We start from the raw sequence: 23,259 nt of genomic DNA on the forward strand, positions 1-23,259 counted from the left end.
TAGTCTCATATCTAGGATAATCTACAAGGTTGCATCTATCGTATGATGGATTCAGTATCTTTGTATCCGATAGGTATTGCTATCAATCTAGAGCACATGGATCTTATAATGAAGCTATGCTAGTTGACTCAGACTAATGACATGTTAATACATCGAACTCTACATTCATCTCATATACAGTCTCAGATAATAATGACACTTTACATCACATATGCCACTCATGAATCTCAACATCCAATCCAGCAGGAACATGAACTGCCTTCAACTTCTCTACATCCACATCATCCGATGCCGAAACCCTACATCATCAGCTTCCTCCCACCCAGATAAGACCATAATAAGAATACATACTGCATAAAATGAACCGGCGGCACTGTCATCGTCGAGTCGAAATCATCCGGGAACTCAATATTCTGATCATGGTAGATCTCACGCATACTTGTCCCATTAGCCTCGCCTTCTCATCTCATGGTGCAGTAGGTAGGACGTACTTGCCGGCGAGTTTCTTCCCGTCGCCGTAGAAATTGTGCGAGAACTCGTCCGTGTAGTGGACGTTGAATGTCTAGATCGTATCAGCACAGAGGACGCTTGTCTGCTTGTGATGTGAGGGAGGGAGAGATGCCGACCAGATCCTTAGGCATGGTGGACGCTTCTTCATCATTGGGTAGTGGTATGGAAATTAGTAAAATTAGATTGAGTAGAGAGAGCGGATCGTTCTACTTATAGGGTTGGTAGAAACCTTCGAGGCTTTCTAGAGTTTCATTTATCGTAGATGAGGTCATCACGTTCTATTCCATGGTCATGAAATGCCTTGGGATGAGCAGTGAACCGTGGTTTTCTCCTTTTATCTGTATTACTTGAGGCTGATATTGGGCTGTTGGTCGTTATTTCAGCATTTGCACAATGTGGATTTCCCTATGAAGTTGTACAATATCTTGGGGATAATCTTCAGGCTAGCTAATAAATAAGGATATGACGTATAAGAATAATGATCCACTACAGATGATCCACATCTTCCTGGCCAACCACATTCCAGCTCCTCAATAGCGCCAATAGCGCCAATAGCGCAGCTCGTATTGCAGCTGCCACCAATCAACACATGAGCCAGAGCGCAGTATTCTAGATTACTAACAGCTCAAGCAGATGTGTCCTACGAAACACGATTTTCTTCCCCTTCCCATCCACCCTCACATTCCTGATGGCTACCGGGTTGGATGTCTGGCTTATCCCCATCACTCAATGGGGTTGCGTGCAACTCGTCACCGCATTAGCCGTGGCTCTGACGCCGTCCCAATCAGCTCTGAGATCCGCAGCTGCAGTCATCGTCGTGGCTCTGGCATACTCTTTTCAATGTCGAATCAACGAGGCGCTGAGTGATACGAGAGCCGGAGGTCCCTTGGTAGCCATGTGCTGGGTGAACGTCTTAAATGCCATGGATTTGCTAGTATGGAGACGTATCGCATATGAGGACCAAATACAATGGGAACAAAATACGCATCTACCTCATTCCACTACCAATCGCCCAAGGACCGTCTCGAACAGACATCTCTGGTCCTTCGCCATCGCGTTCAACTACCGTCGCATAAACACCCCCTGGCAGATCGCAAAACTGCCTCGTTTCGACGAGTCGAATCCCCGGTATGTCCCGACGCGCGGGAAGTTTCTCCTCGTCTGTGTGATGAAATTATGCGTCGCCGTCGTGTTTCTGTCGCTTTTTATTATCGATGCGAATGATCCCTATCTACCTGGTGCTATTGGTGGGCTAGCCCATCGGGACTCCGTGCTTCTGCCTTGGGTATATGCGGCTTCTACTCGTAGGGCTATTATCCAAATGTGCTTCGTCATCTCGTTTGGTGTCGTCTGTAGAGCGACTATTGTCGCGGGGTATAACTTGATGGCTATCGTGGCTGTGGCTGGACGCATCTATGATCCTGTAGAATGGCCACCGATTGCTAGCTCTCTGACAGAGGCATACTCGTTACGACGATTATGGGGGTACGTCGTCCTCGTCCAGATATTTTACCCAAGAACGGTACTAACCCTCGTAGAACCGCATGGCATCAAACCCTACGTGAGCTCCTAACATCCAACGCAGATGTAATCACGTCCTCCCTGCTGCGTATCCCCCGCGACTCTAAGTGGGCTCGCTATCCGCGGGTGGTCATTGCCTTCGTCCTCTCCGGGCTCTTTCATACCGGTATGGACGTGGCGTTCGGGATATCGCTGGACGACAGCGGTGCCCTGCGGTTCTTTTTTCTCCAGGCTGTGGGCATTCTTGTTGAGAATGCGTTTCAATCCGTGTTCCGTGATCATGTGAAGAAGGTGAGCCCAATTATGCAGCGTGTAGCAGGGTACATTTGGGTCTGTGCGTTTCTCCTGTGGGTGTCTCCGGTCTGGCTTAATCCGATGCTTCTTGCCCTGTTTCGGGATGGGACGCCTTTGTTTTCGCCTTTTTTGATGTTTAAAAGTCGACCTATCTAGATTAATATAGGGTACTTTGGTGGGCGGGTAGGTTATAGATTAGACCAGGCAGTGCTTTAGAAATTTTGCAAGGCCTCAGGGGATATAAATGTACCTAGGGAATCACGATTCCGTGTCCAGCCATAGATTAGATATTTGACAAGGGATTCTATCGAAAGGTCCGACCGTGTGAGCTCAGTATACAACTGGAGTGGACGTTAATATACTGTCCACCAATATCATGAACATTCTGATCAAAGTCGTCTGGATGTTCATGTGTGGCAGATCATAGACCCATTGGCTGTGTGGCTTGTGCCACAGTTGTAGACACTCACTATGCTCCGTTGACTAATGTTTCTATATGCAGAATATAAGTGATATCAAATGGAGTAGTTCTCCAAACAATACCGCCCATAAATAAACGGTTCCACAACATAATGGGTAACGTAGTCCACGTGGGTTCACGTATACAATATGTCCCTGCAATGTCCTTGTAATCTCGATTCGCTAGTCCCAAATCGGCTACTGGGTACAGGAAATATCCTCGACTGCCCGTTGACACTGATCTAAGCTATCTTCCTTATATCCTAGTCCATTCTATCGCTCTTCACAAGACACGACGACTGTACGGCTCCTGAGTCCGATCACGAGGTCCTTGAAAAGCAGTTAAGCGCCTTCATTAGGTTAGTTAATTATGTGCACATTATATGTACAGAGATTCATGATATATCCAACTGTGTGTGTTATCCTCATGGCTCATTCGACTCGATATTCACTGTAATAATAATCGACAAGATAAAAGTCACTAGAATAACCTAGTACTATCAGTCCTCAATATATCTTAAACTGAAATGGTCCAAACCAAAAAGAAAAACGTACCAGTCCTATCAAAACCCCTATACAATTCAACTCCCATCCACCGCTGTATACAGTCCCCAGAGCGATAGCATTCTGTTGCTTCCAGAAACGATGTGCTCCCATCAGAGCGACAACGATCGCAACGCAGTGACATGCCACCGACAGTGGAACGCCCACCTTGTAGTATCCTAGATTGGTATTTGGTGATAAGAGATGTTGCAGGCGGAAAAGTTGTGCAACCAGGACGCCCTGCATCGCTAGGATAACAGATGTACGGATATACGCTAAGAACGTTCGCTCAAGTGCTGTGTAGACATCATAATCAGAGATGCTATTGATGGGAGATGGGAGTTGGAATCGGGACACTCAATAAGATGGAGATAAAACAATCCCAAAGACGGTGTGCTGGCGATCCAAGCACCACCCCCCCCCCAGCAAAGAATAATACGGCAAAATACAGACTTACCAAAATGATCTCTGTTGCTCTTCTGGGGCACCGTGAGGACCACATTGCGGGTCCAGAATCGCTCAATCCTCCCTGCGAACCCCTTGCGTGGCGCGCGACTCTGCACCGTGCGCTGACTGGCACTAGACCCCGTCCGATGCGTGCTCACTCGATACTCCCCGGAAGAAATGGAAGCGGACGAGGTCCTGTCTTCGTGGGTTTCAATCTCATGCAGTTCCAGTGCTTCTCGTTGGGGCTCTTGGTAGAAATCGCGGCGACTCGTCTCCGGGAAACTCCGAGGATCGTCCGACTGGAAACATGAGGTTGAATTGGCAGCGACAGATTGAGCAGGAGGATCAGACCGGTCGACCATTTTCTAAGGAGAAAGACATCGATACTCAGGCCTCATTTGCGACCGTAGAGATGGATGATAGAGATGATCTAGTGCGGGAACAAAATGAATACCTAAGGCAGACGCCATTGTGAGGGACTTCGGTTTGTCTGGTTGCAGCGAGTCGGCGACTGGCGACTGGTCGGGGGTCCCGCCGCCAGCGAACAAAAGTAATCGATGTGTCATAGCTCCCCGCGGGGATTGCTTCGAGGTTTTCGATGTCAAGAAGACAATGCTACATTGATGCTATCTATTGAACCATGTATATAAACTTATATATACTCTATAAGGCTGCCCTAATTCCTTACTGCCTTGCTTGACGTCCCCAGGGCCAATCAACGACCTGTCATAACGCCAACGCGATGGCGCAATCGATGCTTGTCTCCGAGAATCCGATCGGCTGCGCTCGGACATCCTAGCTTGTCCACTTATTATTCATGCCCTCTCTCCCTGATGCTCTTCTTTTAGACCACACACAAAACCTACCTCCCACACTTAGAGCAAAAGTGATGCTAACATGGTATATAAATCAGCTTGCTAATGTTAGTACTTGGTATTATCCATCGGCACCCTACCCGAGCAATATTTCCCAAGTCTGTCTTAGTATCGTCGTATATTCTTAAGACGCCGTTTGGAGCTTCAATGGAGATATCATCCTGGCTGGCGAAATAATTCGTTGAAAAGACTATCCCAAGATCGATATTGTCCCCAGACAGTGACAAGGAGATAATCTCATCACTTCCTCCTGCTTTTTTTACAACTCCTACTAGAAATAAACATCAGCGGGGTACATACATGTTGAAGTATTCCGTAATAACAGTACCAGTGATATATCACAGAACCATCAGGTAGCTTCGTATGCTTCGGATGTGCTTGCTTCTTTACCGTTATACTCCTCGATTTACTTTGGCTGGGTTCAATTTCTTTTATAGTCTGCGATATACCCAAGAATTTCTCCTAGTGATATTTTGATTGCAATATTGCAAATATAATCTCCATATTATAAGAGGACTATTGAGTCTGGTACATGATAATCCTACAACAATGCATCGCCATTATATATTCAGCAATACATACACGATTAGCTGTGCAGTTGATTTCTCTTTATTTGTTGGCAACTACAGCTACCACAGCAGTGGGGCTATTGCCACATCCTACACTGTCTAATGCTGTGCATGTATTACGTGATTTTACTCATAGTATTTCCATTTTAGAATATTTTATACCAAACTGGGTACAATAGAAGTGTGGCAATAGTCTGACAATGTGGAAATAATTATCATCTGTAGTCCTCTGATCTCAGGGATACAGGATATAGTTTATCTCAATCTTTTATTATATTATCCAAAATGCTAGTCCAGTCAGAACCATGCCGATCCACCGGACCGAATCCACCAGAGAGGAAAGTTGATGCAGTGTCAGACGAGCATTTACTGAAATTGTCATTCCCCGCATCATTTGATCCTGCTCCTAGATTTAGAATGTGGAATTAAAAGAGGCACATTGCTTCACAGTATATTTATATTATTATTATTATTATTGGTATTATTAGTAACTACTATATATATACAACCCTCCTACCTATATTTGATATTAAAGAAATACAGCATGTCAACTACATTCTCCTCGCTGCCCATTGTCGACCTTTCCCCGCTTCAAACCAAGTCCTCTCTGGGCGCGCAATCCCTCCATGACCTAAGCCACCGTCTCTACCATGTCTTCGCAACCACCGGTTTCGCATACCTTGTAAACTCTCCACTGAGTTTCACCCCAGATGAGGTCTTTTCCATGGCCAGGGAGTTTTTCTCCCTTCCCACGGAAACCAAAATGAGTATTGCGAAGCGGAGCTTCAACAAAGACAATTCAAATACATATCGCGGGTAGTTCCCCCCCCACCTTTGTTAAAAATTCGTCCATGTAACCACGTCATAAAGACTGGATTTACTCATAATAGGTAGATACTTCCCCACGCAGCCAGACGTTGCCACAGACAATCTCAAAGAAGGTTTGGAGATCGGTCCTCCGCATCTTCTCAATGTTGTTCCCGGTCCGGATGTGAAAATCAACCTTGCAGAGCCGAATATCTGGCCCGACGCTGGGAGTTTCACAGGCCGTTCGAGTCTAGAACAGCTCTACTCGGAACTGCAAAGTCTATCGTCTCGGCTTTTGTCGCTGCTTGCTGTGTCGTTGGGTAAATCGGAGGATTATTTTACTGATTACCTGGTCGCGTCGTTAAGTACGCTTCGCTTACTACATTATCCCATTCCTCCATCAGTGAATGACGACGATGGCGACGGCACGCAACCCGAAACACACTCGACTGTTGCAGACCCACAGAAAGAACCAAATCAATCATCCAAGCTGGACTCCGTGCTTGGATGCTCCTCCCAATCAATCTCGGACGTAAAACTCAGCTGCACACCACACACCGACTCCGGTATCTTAACCCTACTTCACCAAGATAGTACCGGCGGTCTCGAGGTCCGTGATTCCTCAGGAAGATGGGTCCCCGCCCCGTATATCCCTGACTCCATCGTCGTGAACATCGGCGACCTCATGGCGAAAGTATCCGGGGGAAGATTCGTAGCGACCATGCATCGGGTGAGGAGGCCGGAAGCTACATCAAAGAATGAGGGTGGAGGGATAGGCCGTTTCAGTGTCCCGTTTTTCTTTGAACCCGGGGAGAAATGTATTGTGAGGGATGTAGATGGGAAGGAGGATGCGGTTGTGTATGGGGACCATGTTAGGGAGAAGATGAAGACTTGGGTTGAGTTTAAGGGTCTTTGAGTTATACGGTGGCTCTCCGTGATGGATTCTTTGGGTTGTAGAGTTTGTTATATTCATTGATTGGGCTGTCAAGCTTCTACTAGAAACTAGATCTCTGGCTAGCTTTGGCTGGTTTTGGCTGGTTAATTAGTTCTATACGATCGTAAAGGTAAACGTAACTGGTAAGCTAGTCGGGCGAGTCGGCCACCTCTGTATTGCAAAGAGAGAACTTTAAATACAGTTAGTTGTATAATAACACTGCACTATAGGCTAGAAAAAAATTTAACAGATCTTAAATAAAATACGTGGCGGACTCGCCCGACTAGCTACTGGTAACTATGTTTGCAGCGAAGCGTTGTTAAGCTATTAATCCAATCCTGCGACTCGCTATTGGCAACTCTTTGTTGCTGAATTCCACACTGGCTCCGACATCGGCCCTCCCAGACCACTACTTAGTTACATCAGCATCTACTCAGGAAAGGTATATATAAGTCTTCCTGGACAGGAATAAAGAATAATATTTCATCGTATCTGAGTTTCTAGACTCGATTATTCACTGCTTATCTCTTACTCTTGTCTGACAATGACCCAACCGAAAGATCATTGGTCCGCTGAGGTATCTCATTGTTGCAGAACGTAGATTGACGTCGTGCTAAGTAATGATAGGCGTATTCGACCTCCGCATCGTTTGTGCCTAAGTTGGCTCAAACACTCCTACAGTTTCTGGACCCTCAGCCTACAGATAAGATCCTGGATGTAGGCTGCGGTGATGGAAAGTTCACAGAGGCATTTATCCCTGCGGTGGAGACTGTACTAGGCGTGGACTCGTCCCCCGCCATGATTGAATCTGCAACAAAAGACTATGGCGGCCCAAAGGCGGAGTTCCGTGTGGTGGACTGCTGTTACTTGGACAGAGAATCGTCCATTGTCAACGGAACCTGGGATAAAGTGTAAGAATTGAAATCTGAACTTAAAAATTCACTACTAATACATGTATCTCGCTCCTATAGGATCTCGAATGCGGCGTTGCATTGGATTCTCCGGAATGAATCCACACGCATGTCTACCCTCAAAGCCATATACGCCTGTCTCAAGCAGGGTGGAACATATGTGTTTGAGATGGGCGGACATGGAAATGTCTCTGAGGTGCACACTGCACTTATCTTTGCGCTTGTGCAACAAGGCATCCCAATCGAAAAAGCAAGGAAAACATCTCCATGGTTCTTCCCATCAGTCTCATGGATGACCAATGAATTGCAAGAGATAGGCTTCAAAGTGGAAAAGATGGAGACTGAATATCGACCAACAAAGCTTACCGATGCAGCAAATGGAGGACTGGCAGGCTGGGTCAGACTTATGGGTGCTCCATTCCTGGATGTCCTTCCTGCTGAAAAACGTGAGGCAGTAGTCCAGCAGGTATGTGAGGTCCTTCAGACTGTAGTAACGCGACATGAGGACGGTAGCCAATGGCTAGGATATGTGCGGCTAAGGGGAATCGCTAAAAAACCATAATGACGCGGAAATTCCACTTTCTGTGTATACTTCTTTTGCGCCGTATATAAATAATCAATCTATGTTAGTTGCTCAGTGATGCCTTTGGGCCCGTTGTCGCAGTAGAATGCCCAATGGAATATCCTCTTCGTCATAGAACTCGATGTCTTCGTCCACGCCAAAATCACGTAACCGTTCTCCGTCAGCATTTTTCCAGGCTTCTTCGCCATCATCATGGTCATCATCCCCAGCTCTCTCTATCTGATGGAATGGATCAACATCGTTCAGATCCTTGCCAAACCGATTATGGAAACGTTTTCGGCGTTGGATTCCAGAGTTAAACCTTGGGCGTTTCAAGTCTTCCGCTTTTCGACGTTTGAAGGCCTCGATTTCATCGCGTCCAAAACTACCGGATCCAATGGGTATTTCGTTAGGCCTGTACCGTCCCGAGCGTATTGGGATTCGGTCTGGATCTGGAGGGGGCCACGAAACATCTGGTTCTGCTCTACATTAGACTCGAGCCTAAAAATGAGACAGAAATCATGAGAATATCAACCTTCAAAGTCATTCACCTCGTACTGTAGCCCGGTTGTGCGGTCAGGTGTTCTTGCAAGTGGCCAAAACCAGCTGATGACCTGTATACAGTGATGTTAGATATCAATCTGAGGGAGGTCGAAGGAAGTTCATAGTAGACTGACATTTCCACTATCGCCCATTCCAGCTTTGATATTCGCCCAGATTCCAATATCATATGGAAATTCCTGTTTCCTTATACGCACGCTGGTGCCACCTGGTCCTTCCAGGTAGCCACCAAAATGCCGTGCTCGTCGGACTAACGTTTCATGTCTCTCGATCTCCCACGATTCGATCGTAGTTGTATTCGAACCCAAGCTATACAGTGTCCGAACCAAAAGAATGAGCAACACAAAGACCGTCAAACTGTTCAATACAAGAAGAATGAAGAGATGTGCCAGCTGCATTACACTTGGGCCCAGGTACTTTAGCATCATTAGTTCACGGATCGCAGCCTGGACGGTCTGTTTTCTTACACTTGGTAACTTCCTCGAAGCCCAAACAATGGACGCTCTTTCAAAGAGTAATGTCTCGAGGTAACTCATTCCCGTCACTGCATAGAAGAGGAACCGTACAAAATGAGGGAATGTGAAATGCGAGACGCAATTCGACGTCCAAGGGCAATGGTGGTCCATTTTGGGAATGCACCTAGAACTTCGAGTCAGTATAATGAGTTACCTGTAATCCCAGTAAGCTGACCTTCTACATGTCTTGCAGTGATGCGCTCGCGGTGGTTTGAAAGTTTCACATCTACGACACCATCTCTGTCGGCCACTGGAATGGTCGGCTTCCAGTTGCTTACTATCTAGGGGCTTCCAGTCCTTGGGAATGCGCCCAGGGTCTACGGTGCATGACCGGTAGTAGCACACCCAAATGCATAGAGCGAAGATGTTGATACGCCATAGTTCAGTTTTCCTGAGAGGCGAAGCTTCGAAATGAACAAAGAAGTATTGCGAAGTGTAGGCAAGAAAAGAGATCAGCACACAGACTGAAGGTATCGCCAGCTGCGATATCGAGAACGAAGAATATAACATCTTGGCCTCATTTCATCCTGGTCTGCAGGTCGATTACTGGGATGGAAATTGTCGGTCAACTAAAAGTAGGTGTAGTTTCTTTCTTTCCGTTGTTGGAAGGAACACGTCGGAATGCTGACTCAGCTCATGTGGCCATTGAGTGCGTGGAAATAATTTGGCCGCCAAATTGTTCCGTCAACAACAAACCATCCTGGGGAAATACTATCAGGCCACATTTATATAACGCCTTTATTTCATTTTATTTTACTTATATAAATTTATCATAGCCATCTCACTAAACAGATAGCAAACGGCAACAGTCTTGAGTTTGAGGATGTCGATCACGGCTCTTCCTCAGTCGGCCGTCCAAGCTATCGGCTCCACGTCTGTCATCTCAGACCCGTGTTCAATCGTGAAGGAACTGTTAGACAATGCCTTGGATGCCTTCGCTACATCTGTAGGTATTGAAATTTCTCAAAACACGCTCGATGTGGTCCAGGTAAAAGATAATGGGCATGGCATTCCCTCCAATGGCCATGCCTTCGTGTGCAGACGCACCTTCACTAGCAAAATACAAACACTGGAAAATCTAGCGAAGGTCGGGGGAAAGACTCTTGGTTTTAGAGGCGAAGCTCTAGCCAGTGCTGCTGAAGTGTCTGGAGGTGTGAATATCTTCACCAGGGTTGAGACAGAGTTAGTTGGCTCGTCCATCAAATATGGAAGGAAAGGAGAGCTCATTAGGTATTTACACACGCCCCCGTGGCCCAGTGACATATATTGACACATTTATGCAAAGTTCTGAACGTACATCGCACCCTGTGGGCACTACTGTTCGAATAACCGACCTATTCAGATATATCCCAGTTCGGAGACAAGCTTCTCTGAAAAATCCTGCTAAGACTATTGCGAAAATTAAGAGAATGATACAATCATATGCCATGTGTTATCCATCAAAAAGGCTTTCCTTAAAAATCCTTAAGGCGAGGACTGACAACAATAATTGGGTTTATGCTCCGGGGCAGAGCGCAACACTTATGGATGCAGCATTGAAGGTTGCTGGTACTGATGTCGCCTCCAACTGCATTGAAAAGAAATGGCCCCCTGAAGAATCTATGGATGCTGATCAGCTGCGAACTGAGTATACTGTTTCAGACTATCGATTGGTTTCACTACTTCCAGGTCCTAATTCTGGTAATTATAGTCTCTCGTACGTTGAGATAGCCTGGCTGACGAAGCTAGAATTCACGAAGATGAATAACACAGGCCAATACCTCAGTATCGATGGCAGGCCTATATCCTCTACCCTGGGAATTGGCCAAGATATTGTGAAGATCTACAAATCATATATACGCACGGCTGCGTCCGGGGAGACATCCCGGACAACAGCGAATCCGTTCCTGTGCCTGCAAATCCGGTGTCCTGAAGCAAGTTATGATGTGAATATAGAACCAGCCAAAGACGATGTGTTGTTCGAAAATCCCCAACGAGTCCTTTCCATCGTGGAGGATCTCTTTAGAGCTACGTATGGCGAGAAAGGAAATTCCAGTGACAAACGTTTACCCCCGAAAGATAGGAAGGCGCCAAATGATAATCGATTTGAACTGCTCCTGGCTCGAAGAGAAGGCAATGAATCCACGCTATACAACGATATGAATACAGGGTCATATTTAGGTCCATTTAAAACCGCTCGCTCGTTGACTCGGCAAGCCCATTCCAACTCTCCAATTCAGTCTCGAGAGTATTTGGAAATACCCGAAGCCATAAACGCTGGGGTGCAAAAAGATCTTAGTGATCAAGAGGCCTTAAATCCGTGGTCGCTGGCAAAACCGAACACCCCAATTCTTCAGGGCAGCCATAATCTTTTGAATAAGTCTGGCGCCCGCTTGTCAACGTGCCATCCTGTTAGGAGCCCCGGAGAAAAGAGAAAGGAGTCACGAGACGCGCCGCGAAAGAGCTCGCTGAGCTCCTTTTTGCCTACTCCATCGGAGTCCCCAAACAGTTCTTCAATTTCCCCAGCCTCAACCACAACCTCACAGATATCTAAGGTTTCTCCAACTAAGAGAAGAAATGGGCATTATGATAACGCATCTAGAGACCGTGACAAACAGCGATATGGCAATGGCGCACTGGATACTTGGTTTGGAAAAATCACCCAGGCCACTCTACCTTGGGCAGTGGTAGACGAGCCTCTGGATCAAGCTGATCAGCCATTGTTAACTGAACTAACGCGGGAGAAATTTGAACAACCATCTAAGGAAACTGAATATGCACCGCCGGGTTTATCAACTCCAGATCCTTCAGTAAATAGACAAGATACCTTGTCATCCTCCGAACTAGAATCACAGAGACCTAGGGAAATGAATATTGACTCACGGGCAAGAGGAAAGAGGCAGCAACAGCCTGTTCTTGAACAATGGTCAGCTAGGCTGCATCAACTATCAAAATCTGGCCTGGCTGGACTAGAAGATGCGCTTGATTTCGAGAACCGAAAGAAGGAGGCTATCCAGAAAAGACGAGAGAATGTCAAGAATGGTTCATTCTCTAAGGGCTTTAAATCCCCACACCTCAGCAGGTACCTTGCTGCTCGAGCTGCATTGGCTCCTGTACCTGAGACACTAGACTCTGCCAATGGCGATAAAAATCCGCAGATTCCTTTATCAGATAGCAGAATGAAGCAACAAGCCTTCTCAAACGCAACATCGAAATCCAACTTGAGCCCATTTGATCCAAGATCATACCTCATGCGTCGTCAGAGCCACCAACGGGGCGATATATCTCGAAAGTCAAGTGTTCGTCATATCAATACCAATAAATTGCCGTTTGAGACAATCCCAGAGGACCAAGAATTGCATAGTATAGGGTTGAAACATTCTGCAAATATGTCACTGATGTCTAAATTGTTCAAAATAACATATACTCCGGATTTATATACTCGAACCGGGGTCGAGTTTGAATCTTTCGCCACATCCGACCTCGAGCCAGGTCTCACTGAAACGTGGGCAAATCGATTGTATTCAATGATTGAAGACAAATACAAGTCCAAAGAAGGATCAACTCTACCGAGTGTGCAGTTTAATTTTTCTGCATTACTCCGCTCGGAGGAGAATCCATGACACTAATACTTCGACTCATAGCAGCACCTGTTTCTGATACTCTTTAATTTGCCTCGCACGCATATCTTTGTTAATTATTCCTTTCCTAACGGCGATATTGATGCTAGCATAGTAATGGGTGCAGCCCTTACCCTTTTAACGAATGAACGATTTATGTCTCGCCTAATAAATATTACTGTCCTACAAAATGTGCTTCCACAATATATGGACCGATCCTTATTGATCCTGATTCTGTCACCATACTTTTTGCTGGACTGCTAAAACACCGAGTCCTGTATCTTGGAGAAGATCCTGATCCTGGATTAAACAGACCAGTTAGAGTTTAAAGCCCGATTATGTTGGGACTAAGGTCACCATAGAGTTGCTCTGTATCGACGCCTTCTGACCGCTCGATGGTTCCCCAATAGATTACAAAATTGTGTCGGTTTTCTGTCTACCAACAAAGCATCACAGTGTGAGTAAGGTCTGCTACGCTGAAAGAAACTCGCACTATGACTGCCTGGTAGGCTGGATCCTGGCTGCGGAGTTCTACCCCAGACGTTAACAACCTTATCCTGGGGTTAGATTCTGGTTTTGTGGCCCCAGCGAAGAAAGGAAATTACATCCTTCTCACTTTCTCTCGTGGCGGATTCCATCAGCCGAGAAGTTTACATCTTTATATCCTCTTTCATTCATCTATATCATGTCTCCAAGCTTGATGATGAGCTTTATATGATCAATTCTGCTTGGAATATACTTTCATCTCCAAAAGCAATGACCCTCCTACTTCAAGCAGTCAATAAATGGCAGTCCAATTTGCTCTTTAATTTCCTTCAATGCCTGCACGACCTTCTCATCCTCAAATTTCTTAGCCACGAGTTGCAAAGAAACAGGGGCGTCCTTCTGCTTCTTGGGATCGTAATGCGTGTGACACCAGCTATCGAACTCGTTCCGTGGGGTGTATGTCAGGTCCTTTGCATCTTTCTCGACATCGACTCGTGTGACAGGGAATACAATAGCCGGATAATTTAGCAGGTTCCAGACAGACGTATATCCCCAGTATCGGGAAGTGTCGAGGAGTGGTGCAGGTGTGGGATATGCAGGGCAAAGAATGACATCCATTTCTGGAGCGACAGAGTTCCACACTGAATAAATGTCAACATTATCGGTTCACAAGTAGGGTCAAGACGAGACAGCTAACCTTGTAGATACGAGTAGCGGAAGACCTCCCGCTTCATAGTCCAGTCCCAGACGCCGTGCAGACTGAGCTCCTCAATACCGGGAGCATCACGAAGTGTCCACTGGAGCAGGGGTAGGTATGGTTCACCGGAGAGCTTCAGGTTTTCGGCAAATGCTTTGCCACCATCTGGAGCATACAGTCTCGTCTTCGTTGGGATGAGGTAGTCAGCATATATTGACAACTGAAAACTGCTATGGGGGCACTCACAAGGATTTCCAAAGCCTCCTTTTGTTGATATGGCTTCCACTCAATGACTTCAATGTTGTCAACCATTTTCAATCGGTCGACCGTCTCACGTAGAGCTCGGGCTACTGGAGGTGCTGGCTTGACGACACCGTCATCCCACATCACTCCTATTGTCAATTTCTTCCTTTCGTTCTGATAGATCAAGGGTTCGTTTTCGCGCCACGGAATCTGATGTAACGATGAATCACTGAGCCAAGGTTTGGCAGAGAGTACTGTCCTCATGAAGAGACTAATTCCTTCTAGAGTCGGGGATAGTGGCCCCAGTGTGCCAAGAATGGTCTCACACCCCATCACATATGCTGACACTCCGATGATAGGCAGCCGACCTGCGGTGGGCTTCAGGCCATAGAGACCGCAGTTGGCGGCCGGGGAACGAATGCTTCCGCCTACACTTACAGTTAATCGTGTAACAAATTGAGTCGGTAAGGGACATACCTATATCTGACCCGATCCCCAGGGGGCTGCCATGCAGTGCCTGTAGCGCTGATTCTCCGCCTGACGAGCCGCCAGAGGAGAGCGCGGTGTTATGCGGATTGAGCGTATTCCCAGTGATGTTGCTGCATGTTTCAAGCGCCATCTACAGCAGCTCTGTATTAGTGCGATGGCGCTCGCGTTGCACGTGTTGGGTCTGTCGAACTTACTAGTCCTTGCGGCTCGGTGGTCCTTGCATATACGACTGCACCAGCCTCCAAGAGGATCTTGACAATGTTGGCATCATCTGGGCTTGTTCGTCCCACCCAGCCAACGAATCCTGCACTGTTATCCTTTCCCGAAATTCCTATGTGTGCCTTGACACTGATCGGCAATCCGTGCAGCGGTCCGGTCGGTTTGCCGTGCTGTGCGAAGAAATCATCTAGTTCCTTAGCCCTCGCGAGGGCACGGTCGGGGAGAAGTTCATAGATACAATTTGTCTGAATTGAGAAAGATGCGGTTAGATTGGACGGAAGTGTTTTAAGTATAATTGCACAAGTAGCTCACCAGCTTCTGGGCGATAATAGCACGTCGAAGGAAGGCGTTCGCGACGGCCGTTGCAGTCAGTTTTCCCGCAGCAAGAGAAGCAACCAGGACCTCGGCAGAGCTCTCGGTGATTTCCACCTCTGATTGTGAGAGGTGTTGACGTGGAATATCGACTACCCTGCTTGGTAGCGCTTCGGGTAGTACAGGAACCTCGGGGTGTACTTGCTCGAAGGACTTATCACGAGTTGCCTGAACCGCACTGGCGATATCCTGCCACGAAGGCTCTGTTTTTGAGGCTGTCATTTTGTCTAGGGGAGTACGTACTGCCGATCTTTGTTGCAAAAATTTGGAAAAAAAAAAAAAAAAAAAAAGTGGAAGTTGGTTCCTACAAGCGCCAATTCTTGTCCCTGCACGATTGCAGCAACAGCAGCGCCGACTCTTACAATTTATCCTAACGTTGGCTAATGTCACGCTATGCAACTACGCTGACCAACAGTGGACCCAATTTGGTAATTTGTTAACGATAGTGCAGTAGTTAAGAGGGGAACAATGGCATTTGTAACGCCAGGACGGACTACGAAATCATAGCATGCATTAGCAGGAGAAAAAGGATTTCTATCCCTGTCAAACCCAGGCCGATCTTTTCAAATCGTCTCAACCTGAATCCGCATTTCCGACTCCGCCCCATGACACCACCAATAAGTCAGCACGAATTCTAGAGTCGGGAGATTCCCACGCCCCTGCAAATCCACAGAGCCCCTGTTGCCCAATTATGTGGATCTATGTTCTTGGATTTTCTAATTTTTATATAGCGCGGCAGCAGCCACCAAGTAAGACACTGCGAGACTGCTCTGGTTTCGGGTCTTTCCTAGGCATGCACACAGGATATATACTCTTATCAAAGCGTTTCCAACAGGGCTGGCAGACGCTGCTAGAGGCTGCTGCGGCAGAGAGAACATATGCCGCCCAACGATGCCTCGCTGAATCAGGACCAGGGACGGTCTCTATGGGTGGTGAATAGCATACTCATTAGCCTGGCCACCCTGGCCGTCATTGGTAGATTCTATGCAAGAAAGTTGAGAAAACTGGCATTTGGCGCCGATGACTGGACAATTTTAATTGCCCTGGTAAGGGAAGTGTTTCCTTTATTTGGAGCCAGGGCTGACCGAGACAGCTCCTACTATGGGCGTTATATGGTTTGTTTGTTGCCTGTAAGTATTCCCATATGAACGCATGCGGACCGCAAATTGATCACAATCGTTACCAGGCAGACAATACGGACTCGGCAAACACAGGGCTGCGCTCCCAGAAGACCACATCCCAAAGTTCCTGGACCTACTCTACTATTTCCAAATCGTCTATATTCTGGCCCCTCCGACCGTCAAGCTCTCGCTTCTGTTCCTCTACAGACGAATCTTTGTATCGACCAAGTTCATTACCATTGTGTACGTCGTGGGCGCAGTCGTCAGCCTGTGGGCGATTATCATGACTTTCCTGGGGATTTTTAACTGCACTCCGATCCATGCGTTCTGGACCGGGCAGGGGAAATGTCTCCCTTTCAAGCAGTTTGCCATTGGGTATGCGGTCGTCAATATTATCACAGATCTGGCCGTCTGGCTTATGCCGATCCCCATGATGTGGAAACTGCAGCTCCCTTTAGGACGGAAAGTGGCTTTAACGTTGATTTTTGCCCTTGGTCTCTTGTACATATACCTGATGCCGATAGAAGAGAGAGAGAATCCACACTAACTTATATCTTAGTGATTGCGCCTCCGCGCTCATCCGACTCAACTTATCCATGCTGGCTCTAGGGAACTGGGACGTCACCTACGACTACGCGCGTGGGTTCATGTGGTCCATCATTGAAGTTTCCGTGGGCATTGTCTGCACCTGTCTTCCGACTATGCGGATTATTCTCAAGTCGGCTTTCAATGGCCATATTGGCCGATTTCTCAGATTTTCCAGCTTGACGCCCAACCGCCAGAGCTCGGGAAGTAAGCCGTGGCTCCGATCGACGGAATACAATGAGATTCAGCCCTCGTGGCTGATCCGCGACGGCGGCAGTCACCAGAACCATAGCAACGTGACAACCTCCACCACGGTAGACCGAGACGAGCTACGACATTCATCACATGGCATTCAAGTTCTCGAGGAGGTCAAAATCGAGCTTCAGCAGATAGAGCCGGCGAGGGTCACCAATAAAACCTGACGGACATCGCAAATAAAGTCGAGTACAGAAAATACAGAAGACCTACGTTACATCCATGGCTCAGGGGCTCGACGATGTGTGACTGTACCGTTTGTTTGTTTGGGTTGAAATCGTGCAGTTGGCGATCGGCAGGACGGCTCGAAGTCAAACTCTATTCGATATGGCATCGGAGCGGTTCCTATGGACGTGTAGAATATACACTATGATTGAATAATTAGAATAATTTACGACACTACGAACAAAATCTTTAATCGACCCTTAGACAATGTCCACCACTAGATCCGTCTGCCGTCTTAGTTTCTACTAGTTTCAGTCTGCGTCCACTCACTGTCAGATTCACTAGGTCATCCGCACCACATAGCTCGACTTAGACGACTGAGCCGTATACTATTTATGACTCAGCCTTACGTGCTGGGACTTGGCGTAATGAAGCATAGTAAACGCCTATCCACATTGGTAAAGAGCACATGATATTAAAGTCTACCTCCATTCCCCATTCAATGAGAAGTGAAAATATACCATTTATCTCCACATTGTTGGGTTTCCTAGATCCAAGCATGAAAAATAAATAAATAAATAGCTCTCCCTTTGTATACACACTGAGAACAGCACGAGGATAAGAAATAATAGCATATCAATCTCCACAGCAGTATAACAGGTCGACTCCAGCGGGGTGGGTCGACATTCACGTCCACTTCAACGTCCAGCACCGTCAGTCGGGATATGAGCCAAGAATGCCCTGAATAATTCAAACTTACAAAGGGATTAGACTATAATATACATATCTACGGGGGATAGATTACTAAATATATGCTCTGTAGAGAGGGTATTGGATAAATTTAATTGTATAGCAAGTTAATTCCTTCTCGAATCAAACTAGAGCTAGCTTATTGAACCTTGTCAGTACAAATTATATAATAGTTAAGTTAGAAGTCCTGATTCCAAAAGGTTAGAGCATACCCTAAAGATACTGAATAGTAGTACCCCTTTTTAATATAGCAATACATTATCTTTATTTGTTTCTGATAGCAGCATGCACGTGACGCCACCGGACAAGATCAGAATTAGCTTCAGTTCAGCTGATGACGGGGATATTCATGACGTCCATTTCTTTCCATCTCTGTTTCGATCTCTGTTCCATCCGAGTTGGCAGTTCTCGGGGAATGGGCTTCTAGTGATGGAAATAAGGAGTCTCTTCAAATTGTGACTGAGGTTGATCATGCCATCGCAGATCAATCAGAGTTCACTCCGGCAGTGAACACAGTCAATGCTGCTAGTGACCTAGTGGCCCCCTGACGAACCGTCTTATCCACATATAACAGCTATCAAAATTTTCGGCTTCGTACCTGGCTCCAATAATGCTAGTGGCTAAACCATTCTCCCATGCATATACCGTTGGATGGATATGCGCCCTGTCACTGGAGCTTGCTGCCGCGAAGGCCATTCTGGATGAGGTCCATGAGGACCTGCCGCTACCACTTAATGTCAATAACAATTATACTCTTGGAGCGATCTCAGACACGGTGATCGCATGTCTCCCAATGGGGATCTACAGCCGCACGTCAGCCACTACCGTAACAGCATCGATTAACTGCACCTTTCCTAACATCCGGTTCTTTCTACTCGTGGGCATAGGAGGAGGCGTTCCAAGCCTGTAGATTGATATTCGGCTTGGGGATGCAGTGGTGAGCAATCCAACTGACACATACTGTGGTGTCGTTCAATACTACTACGGTAAAACTGAAGCGGAGGGCCACTTTAAGCGAACAGGTGCTCTAAATAAGTCCTCGCCAACGCTTCTTACAACAGCCTCTAAAGTACAGTCGAGGTAATGGAGGGCAACGCCCAGATCACGGAACTTTTGGAAGATGCAGTTGCGAGGAATCCAACCCCATCCCCCTTCACTTATCCTGGCAAGAAGCATGATCTCTTGTTCAAAGTGGAGTAGGATCATACCCTCACAGATAAATCTTACAATATATGCGATCGATCGGAGCCAGCTGGTCACGCGGAATCATAGCACTTGTCAAGCGCCAAAAGTCCATCATAGCCTCGTTGCTTCCGGGAATTAAGTCATGAAGCATGGCCGCAAGGGGACTCGATAGCGCGGGAACTAGGCGTTCTCTGTTTTGAGATGGAAGCCGCAGGCTTGATGGACCAATTTCCCTGTCTTATTATTCGAGGGATAAGCAACTACGCCGGTTCGCATAATCCGAAGCAATGGCAGGAATATGCAACGGCCACAGCTGCTTGTTGGGCGAAAGAATTGTTATCTGTGACGCCCTACAGATTTCTCCTCCCGGCTGATAATACGCCACTGCAGCCCTCACTAAAACATGAAGGAGCGGAAGTCCAATCATTCTTCCAGAATGAGCAAGTTCTCTTCCATACAGTCTTCGACATATATCTCCCGCTCAGTCCGCCCGATCAGATCGGTAGGCAAAGAAACTCCTTGGACAGATCCTAAAACTTCAACCAACAGAGCCCTCCATGCAACCCCACCTAACTATGGAATTCATATCGCAGCACAGACAGCTAAACGACCCCTTGCGGTGGATGCGTCAATCTCAGCAGAGACAACCCTCAACGTCGAAGCCCTTGCAAGCTCTTACGTCAGCCGAAATTCCCACAGTGCACCTTTCCAAACAGGGCCAGAATAATAGTCTTCAGAGACAATTCCAAGGTGTTTTACAAGAATCCGAGAACAAGTTCGCGCCAGAAGGCATCCTGAGGCTTGGCATTCTCTACCTCGAAAAGGGGGAACCGTTGCAAACTATAAAACGGTTCGAATCTGCATTAAGTGCACTGGAGAAGGACAAAGTCTCCGTTAAAATGTCTGAAACTGGCCTTTACATCGCGGAGAATCAGGGTGTTGCATATATGAACTTGGACAAGTGGGACAAGGAGAAGCAGATGTTCCAACACGCCTACAGAGGATTCAAGAAGGTCCATAGTTCGACTCGCGAATCCACCCTTCCTACACTGAACCACCTAGGAATCCTCTTTATGAAGCAGGGAAGGTTCAGGAAAGCCGAGAGTACATTTGACAGTGCATTGCAGCTTGAAGATGTGTCAACCCGCAAAAAGCTGCCAATGCTCTGTACGACGAGTAATTTAGGCATGCTCTAAAATTGTAAGAGGCGGAGAAAATGCTCCTACATGCGCCGGATAGACTAGAGAAGTGTGTTGGCTGCAATAATATAACTACACTCCGCACGGTCAACTGCTTGGGGGTCCTATACTGGATCCAGGGCAAGCGACCTTGGGGTGCGAGTGAGCCAGCAGTGCCACGGGATATGTGGTGGTGAATTTGCGCGCCAGAGACGCACCAGTGCCATGACCTACACCCGCAATCACGGCAATGGCTTTTGCGTCTTGGGTGGCCACCTTGTTTCTGTCTGGTACTGGTCGTGAAGGTATGTAGCGGCCGTAGGCAAGGTTGAAAGTTCCAGTAATGCCTGGTAGATTTCATCCAGCCGCGTACCGCTTCTTAACGATGATCGCGGGGATCCTTCTAGGCTGAAGGACAAGTTTCTCTGGGGCTCCGGGGGCAGCTGCATGCTCAGCGAAAAGGGCGTTAATAACAACTACCATGGAATCCATCAGAAAACCCTGGACATATAATTAGACTGGTTGCCGTATACCCCAAAGACAATGGAAGGCCTTTTCAAGCACGCCGAGCCGTTTGATCTGACCGACCCTGCGTACTTGGACGTGGCAATTGGTCGTCATATCTACCAGTGAGGGATACACCAGTCTTCTGCGTGGATTTACTACCTGGCATTGCAAAGTTTTCTCAGGGCAGAGCCTCCCCATACGTGTAAAACACAACCGGCTATACACCAAAACTGAGAGACAGGAACGCCAGCAGGCCAAATCCAGTGGGAGGGAACGTTCTGCCACTGGTACTACAAAGGAGGCTTCTGGCGGCTAGAACTCCTGCTCGTTTTTGTCACAACGCCCTGAGTATTAGGACCCGCGACGACCACACTCACGGTGTTTGTGTCAAAAGTGGACAGTGTTCGGGAGGTGCTAGTGATACAACCTTCCAACTTTCATTCGCGCGACGTTCAGACATAAGGCGGTCATGGAAAGAATCAAGAACGAGGCTATAGACGACGATAGCCGGATTGAAGGTATGAGAGGTCCGCGTTCGGCGATAAGCTAGCAGATCCAGAAGAAGGCGACATTTTGGTCATTGAAGGGTCGCGGGTTGAGGGGTTGCTAGATGAGCTAGCCAATTAAACAGAAAATGACCAGGTCAACAAATTCAAAGTGTCAAGAGCCACCTACTACGCTCAGCCCAGTGACTATTCATTCACTCTCTGCGACGGTACGTCCAAACCCTAATAGCAATGCCACGGAATGGGCCAGTCCGAGATGGCTCCAAAAACATTGCTCCAGGCGGACTCTTAGTGTAAAGAGATCATTCCACACCACCAAAAAAAGGATACCAAGCGATCTGCGGCCACGACATAATCTCAACACAACCCAGTAACGATCACATACAACCGCGACGCAAGTGTTAAGTTGTTGATTGTCCGTAAAGTAAACAATAAGGCCATATAGCAATCCCAAAACTATGTATTCTAATTATACTCTCCTTAATATAAAATCCACCAATGTTAGACAATTCAACTCCAAAGTCATCCCCAACAAGATATCACGTCAAATCATGTTTCCCAAAAACCCCAACCCACCCAGAACAATAGCAGCACCACCGATCATCTCCCGGGCATTAGCACCACCAGTGAAGAGAGGACTCGACGGAGACGCCGTTGGCGCCGTCGAGTGAGCGCTACTCGAAGACACAGGCGACGAGGACGTCGAAGACGTCGGGCGCGGGATCACTGGGATCGATGCGCTCGAGCTGGAGCTAGGAGAGGGGACCGATGCGGTAGGCTCGGTAGGCTGATCAGTTTCAGTCGGCTCAGGGGAGCTAGGAGTTAGGGTGATCCCGTATCTCTTTGCGCAGGTTTCGGGATCAAGGCCCTGGGAAAGAAGCTCTTTATTAGTATCTTCTCATTCTGAGTCGTGAGTTGAATTTGACTCGAGCACAAGAGACATACATTCGGACAGCAGTAGGGGTCCTGAAGACAGAAGGAACCGGAAGGACAGGCATCTAGAACAGGTCAGGTCAATATGGATAAGTACAGACTGAGCGGTTCGTGACAATCATCATACACTTTCCTCCCGGACAGCATGTCTGTCCCTCATTCGGGTTGTAGCAGATACCGCTGGTACCACAGGTAGGCCAGCTATCAGGACAGCCGGGAGTGGTGTTAGGGACGAAGGCCTCGCTGTCGCTCTGGCGCTTAAAAATCTCCATGCCGGCAATGTGAACACCACTCTGAACAGCTAATACCTGGCTAGCCAGGAGGGGGGTCAGAAGAAGCAGTGAAGAGAGCATAATGCTGTGATTCTGTAACGAGTGTTAAGGAGAATAGTTAATGTAAACGAGTGACAAAATCTCAGATGGTTTTTAGATTGGATTGAAAAAGGAGACGCGTTGGGTGGC

The 23,259-nt window shown here is 47.3% G+C and overlaps 13 protein-coding genes across 13 annotated transcripts; 7 read left to right on the top strand and 6 right to left on the bottom strand.

The window, feature by feature from the left end:
• Window positions 1-205: 205 nt before the first annotated feature.
• On the bottom strand, window positions 206-641 carry ATNIH1004_004317 (uncharacterized protein; the record flags this gene model as incomplete). The annotated part of the gene is made up of 4 exons (XM_033568987.1): window positions 206-299; window positions 352-438; window positions 492-562; window positions 627-641. 4 exons carry the CDS (start codon window positions 639-641, stop codon window positions 206-208), a joined length of 267 nt encoding a protein of 88 aa, XP_033427793.1.
• Window positions 642-1,198: 557 nt separating this feature from the next.
• ATNIH1004_004318 (wax synthase family protein) lies at window positions 1,199-2,481 on the top strand (the record flags this gene model as incomplete). The annotated part of the gene is made up of 2 exons (XM_033568988.1): window positions 1,199-1,995; window positions 2,049-2,481. 2 exons carry the CDS (start codon window positions 1,199-1,201, stop codon window positions 2,479-2,481), a joined length of 1,230 nt encoding a protein of 409 aa, XP_033427794.1.
• Window positions 2,482-3,275: 794 nt separating this feature from the next.
• Window positions 3,276-4,136, bottom strand: ATNIH1004_004319 (DUF202 domain-containing protein; the record flags this gene model as incomplete). The annotated part of the gene is made up of 3 exons (XM_033568989.1): window positions 3,276-3,281; window positions 3,340-3,623; window positions 3,785-4,136. 3 exons carry the CDS (start codon window positions 4,134-4,136, stop codon window positions 3,276-3,278), a joined length of 642 nt encoding a protein of 213 aa, XP_033427795.1.
• A 1,626-nt stretch (window positions 4,137-5,762) lies between these two features.
• On the top strand, window positions 5,763-6,941 carry ATNIH1004_004320 (uncharacterized protein; the record flags this gene model as incomplete). The annotated part of the gene is made up of 2 exons (XM_033568990.1): window positions 5,763-6,034; window positions 6,113-6,941. 2 exons carry the CDS (start codon window positions 5,763-5,765, stop codon window positions 6,939-6,941), a joined length of 1,101 nt encoding a protein of 366 aa, XP_033427796.1.
• Window positions 6,942-7,503: 562 nt separating this feature from the next.
• On the top strand, window positions 7,504-8,432 carry ATNIH1004_004321 (class I SAM-dependent methyltransferase; the record flags this gene model as incomplete). Its single annotated transcript, XM_033568991.1, has 3 exons — window positions 7,504-7,536; window positions 7,587-7,870; window positions 7,931-8,432. The coding sequence occupies 3 exons, from the start codon at window positions 7,504-7,506 to the stop codon at window positions 8,430-8,432; spliced, it is 819 nt and encodes a 272-aa protein (XP_033427797.1).
• A 72-nt stretch (window positions 8,433-8,504) lies between these two features.
• On the bottom strand, window positions 8,505-9,619 carry pfa4 (putative palmitoyltransferase with autoacylation activity Pfa4; the record flags this gene model as incomplete). The annotated part of the gene is made up of 4 exons (XM_033568992.1): window positions 8,505-8,911; window positions 8,968-9,046; window positions 9,110-9,409; window positions 9,461-9,619. 4 exons carry the CDS (start codon window positions 9,617-9,619, stop codon window positions 8,505-8,507), a joined length of 945 nt encoding a protein of 314 aa, XP_033427798.1.
• A 712-nt stretch (window positions 9,620-10,331) lies between these two features.
• ATNIH1004_004323 (putative DNA mismatch repair protein) lies at window positions 10,332-13,110 on the top strand (the record flags this gene model as incomplete). Its single annotated transcript, XM_033568993.1, has 3 exons — window positions 10,332-10,738; window positions 10,794-11,188; window positions 11,237-13,110. The coding sequence occupies 3 exons, from the start codon at window positions 10,332-10,334 to the stop codon at window positions 13,108-13,110; spliced, it is 2,676 nt and encodes an 891-aa protein (XP_033427799.1).
• A 762-nt stretch (window positions 13,111-13,872) lies between these two features.
• On the bottom strand, window positions 13,873-15,835 carry ATNIH1004_004324 (uncharacterized protein; the record flags this gene model as incomplete). Its single annotated transcript, XM_033568994.1, has 6 exons — window positions 13,873-14,234; window positions 14,291-14,474; window positions 14,537-14,961; window positions 15,011-15,152; window positions 15,217-15,486; window positions 15,554-15,835. The coding sequence occupies 6 exons, from the start codon at window positions 15,833-15,835 to the stop codon at window positions 13,873-13,875; spliced, it is 1,665 nt and encodes a 554-aa protein (XP_033427800.1).
• Window positions 15,836-16,491: 656 nt separating this feature from the next.
• ATNIH1004_004325 (uncharacterized protein) lies at window positions 16,492-17,741 on the top strand (the record flags this gene model as incomplete). Its single annotated transcript, XM_033568995.1, has 4 exons — window positions 16,492-16,659; window positions 16,707-16,743; window positions 16,800-17,235; window positions 17,294-17,741. The coding sequence occupies 4 exons, from the start codon at window positions 16,492-16,494 to the stop codon at window positions 17,739-17,741; spliced, it is 1,089 nt and encodes a 362-aa protein (XP_033427801.1).
• Window positions 17,742-19,099: 1,358 nt separating this feature from the next.
• Window positions 19,100-19,399, top strand: ATNIH1004_004326 (uncharacterized protein; the record flags this gene model as incomplete). Its single annotated transcript, XM_033568996.1, has 1 exon — window positions 19,100-19,399. One exon carries the CDS (start codon window positions 19,100-19,102, stop codon window positions 19,397-19,399), a length of 300 nt encoding a protein of 99 aa, XP_033427802.1.
• Window positions 19,400-20,297: 898 nt separating this feature from the next.
• Window positions 20,298-20,870, top strand: ATNIH1004_004327 (tetratricopeptide repeat protein; the record flags this gene model as incomplete). Its single annotated transcript, XM_033568997.1, has 1 exon — window positions 20,298-20,870. The coding sequence occupies one exon, from the start codon at window positions 20,298-20,300 to the stop codon at window positions 20,868-20,870; it is 573 nt and encodes a 190-aa protein (XP_033427803.1).
• Window positions 20,871-20,960: 90 nt separating this feature from the next.
• Window positions 20,961-21,473, bottom strand: ATNIH1004_004328 (uncharacterized protein; the record flags this gene model as incomplete). The annotated part of the gene is made up of 3 exons (XM_033568998.1): window positions 20,961-21,135; window positions 21,226-21,328; window positions 21,386-21,473. 3 exons carry the CDS (start codon window positions 21,471-21,473, stop codon window positions 20,961-20,963), a joined length of 366 nt encoding a protein of 121 aa, XP_033427804.1.
• A 936-nt stretch (window positions 21,474-22,409) lies between these two features.
• Window positions 22,410-23,151, bottom strand: ATNIH1004_004329 (uncharacterized protein; the record flags this gene model as incomplete). Its single annotated transcript, XM_033568999.1, has 3 exons — window positions 22,410-22,733; window positions 22,811-22,863; window positions 22,926-23,151. 3 exons carry the CDS (start codon window positions 23,149-23,151, stop codon window positions 22,410-22,412), a joined length of 603 nt encoding a protein of 200 aa, XP_033427805.1.
• Window positions 23,152-23,259: the final 108 nt, after the last annotated feature.

The sequence above is a fragment of the Aspergillus tanneri genome, assembly GCF_003426965.1.
Source record: "Aspergillus tanneri strain NIH1004 chromosome Unknown AapTan_3_pilon_pilon_pilon, whole genome shotgun sequence".
NCBI lineage: Eukaryota > Fungi > Ascomycota > Eurotiomycetes > Eurotiales > Aspergillaceae > Aspergillus > Aspergillus tanneri.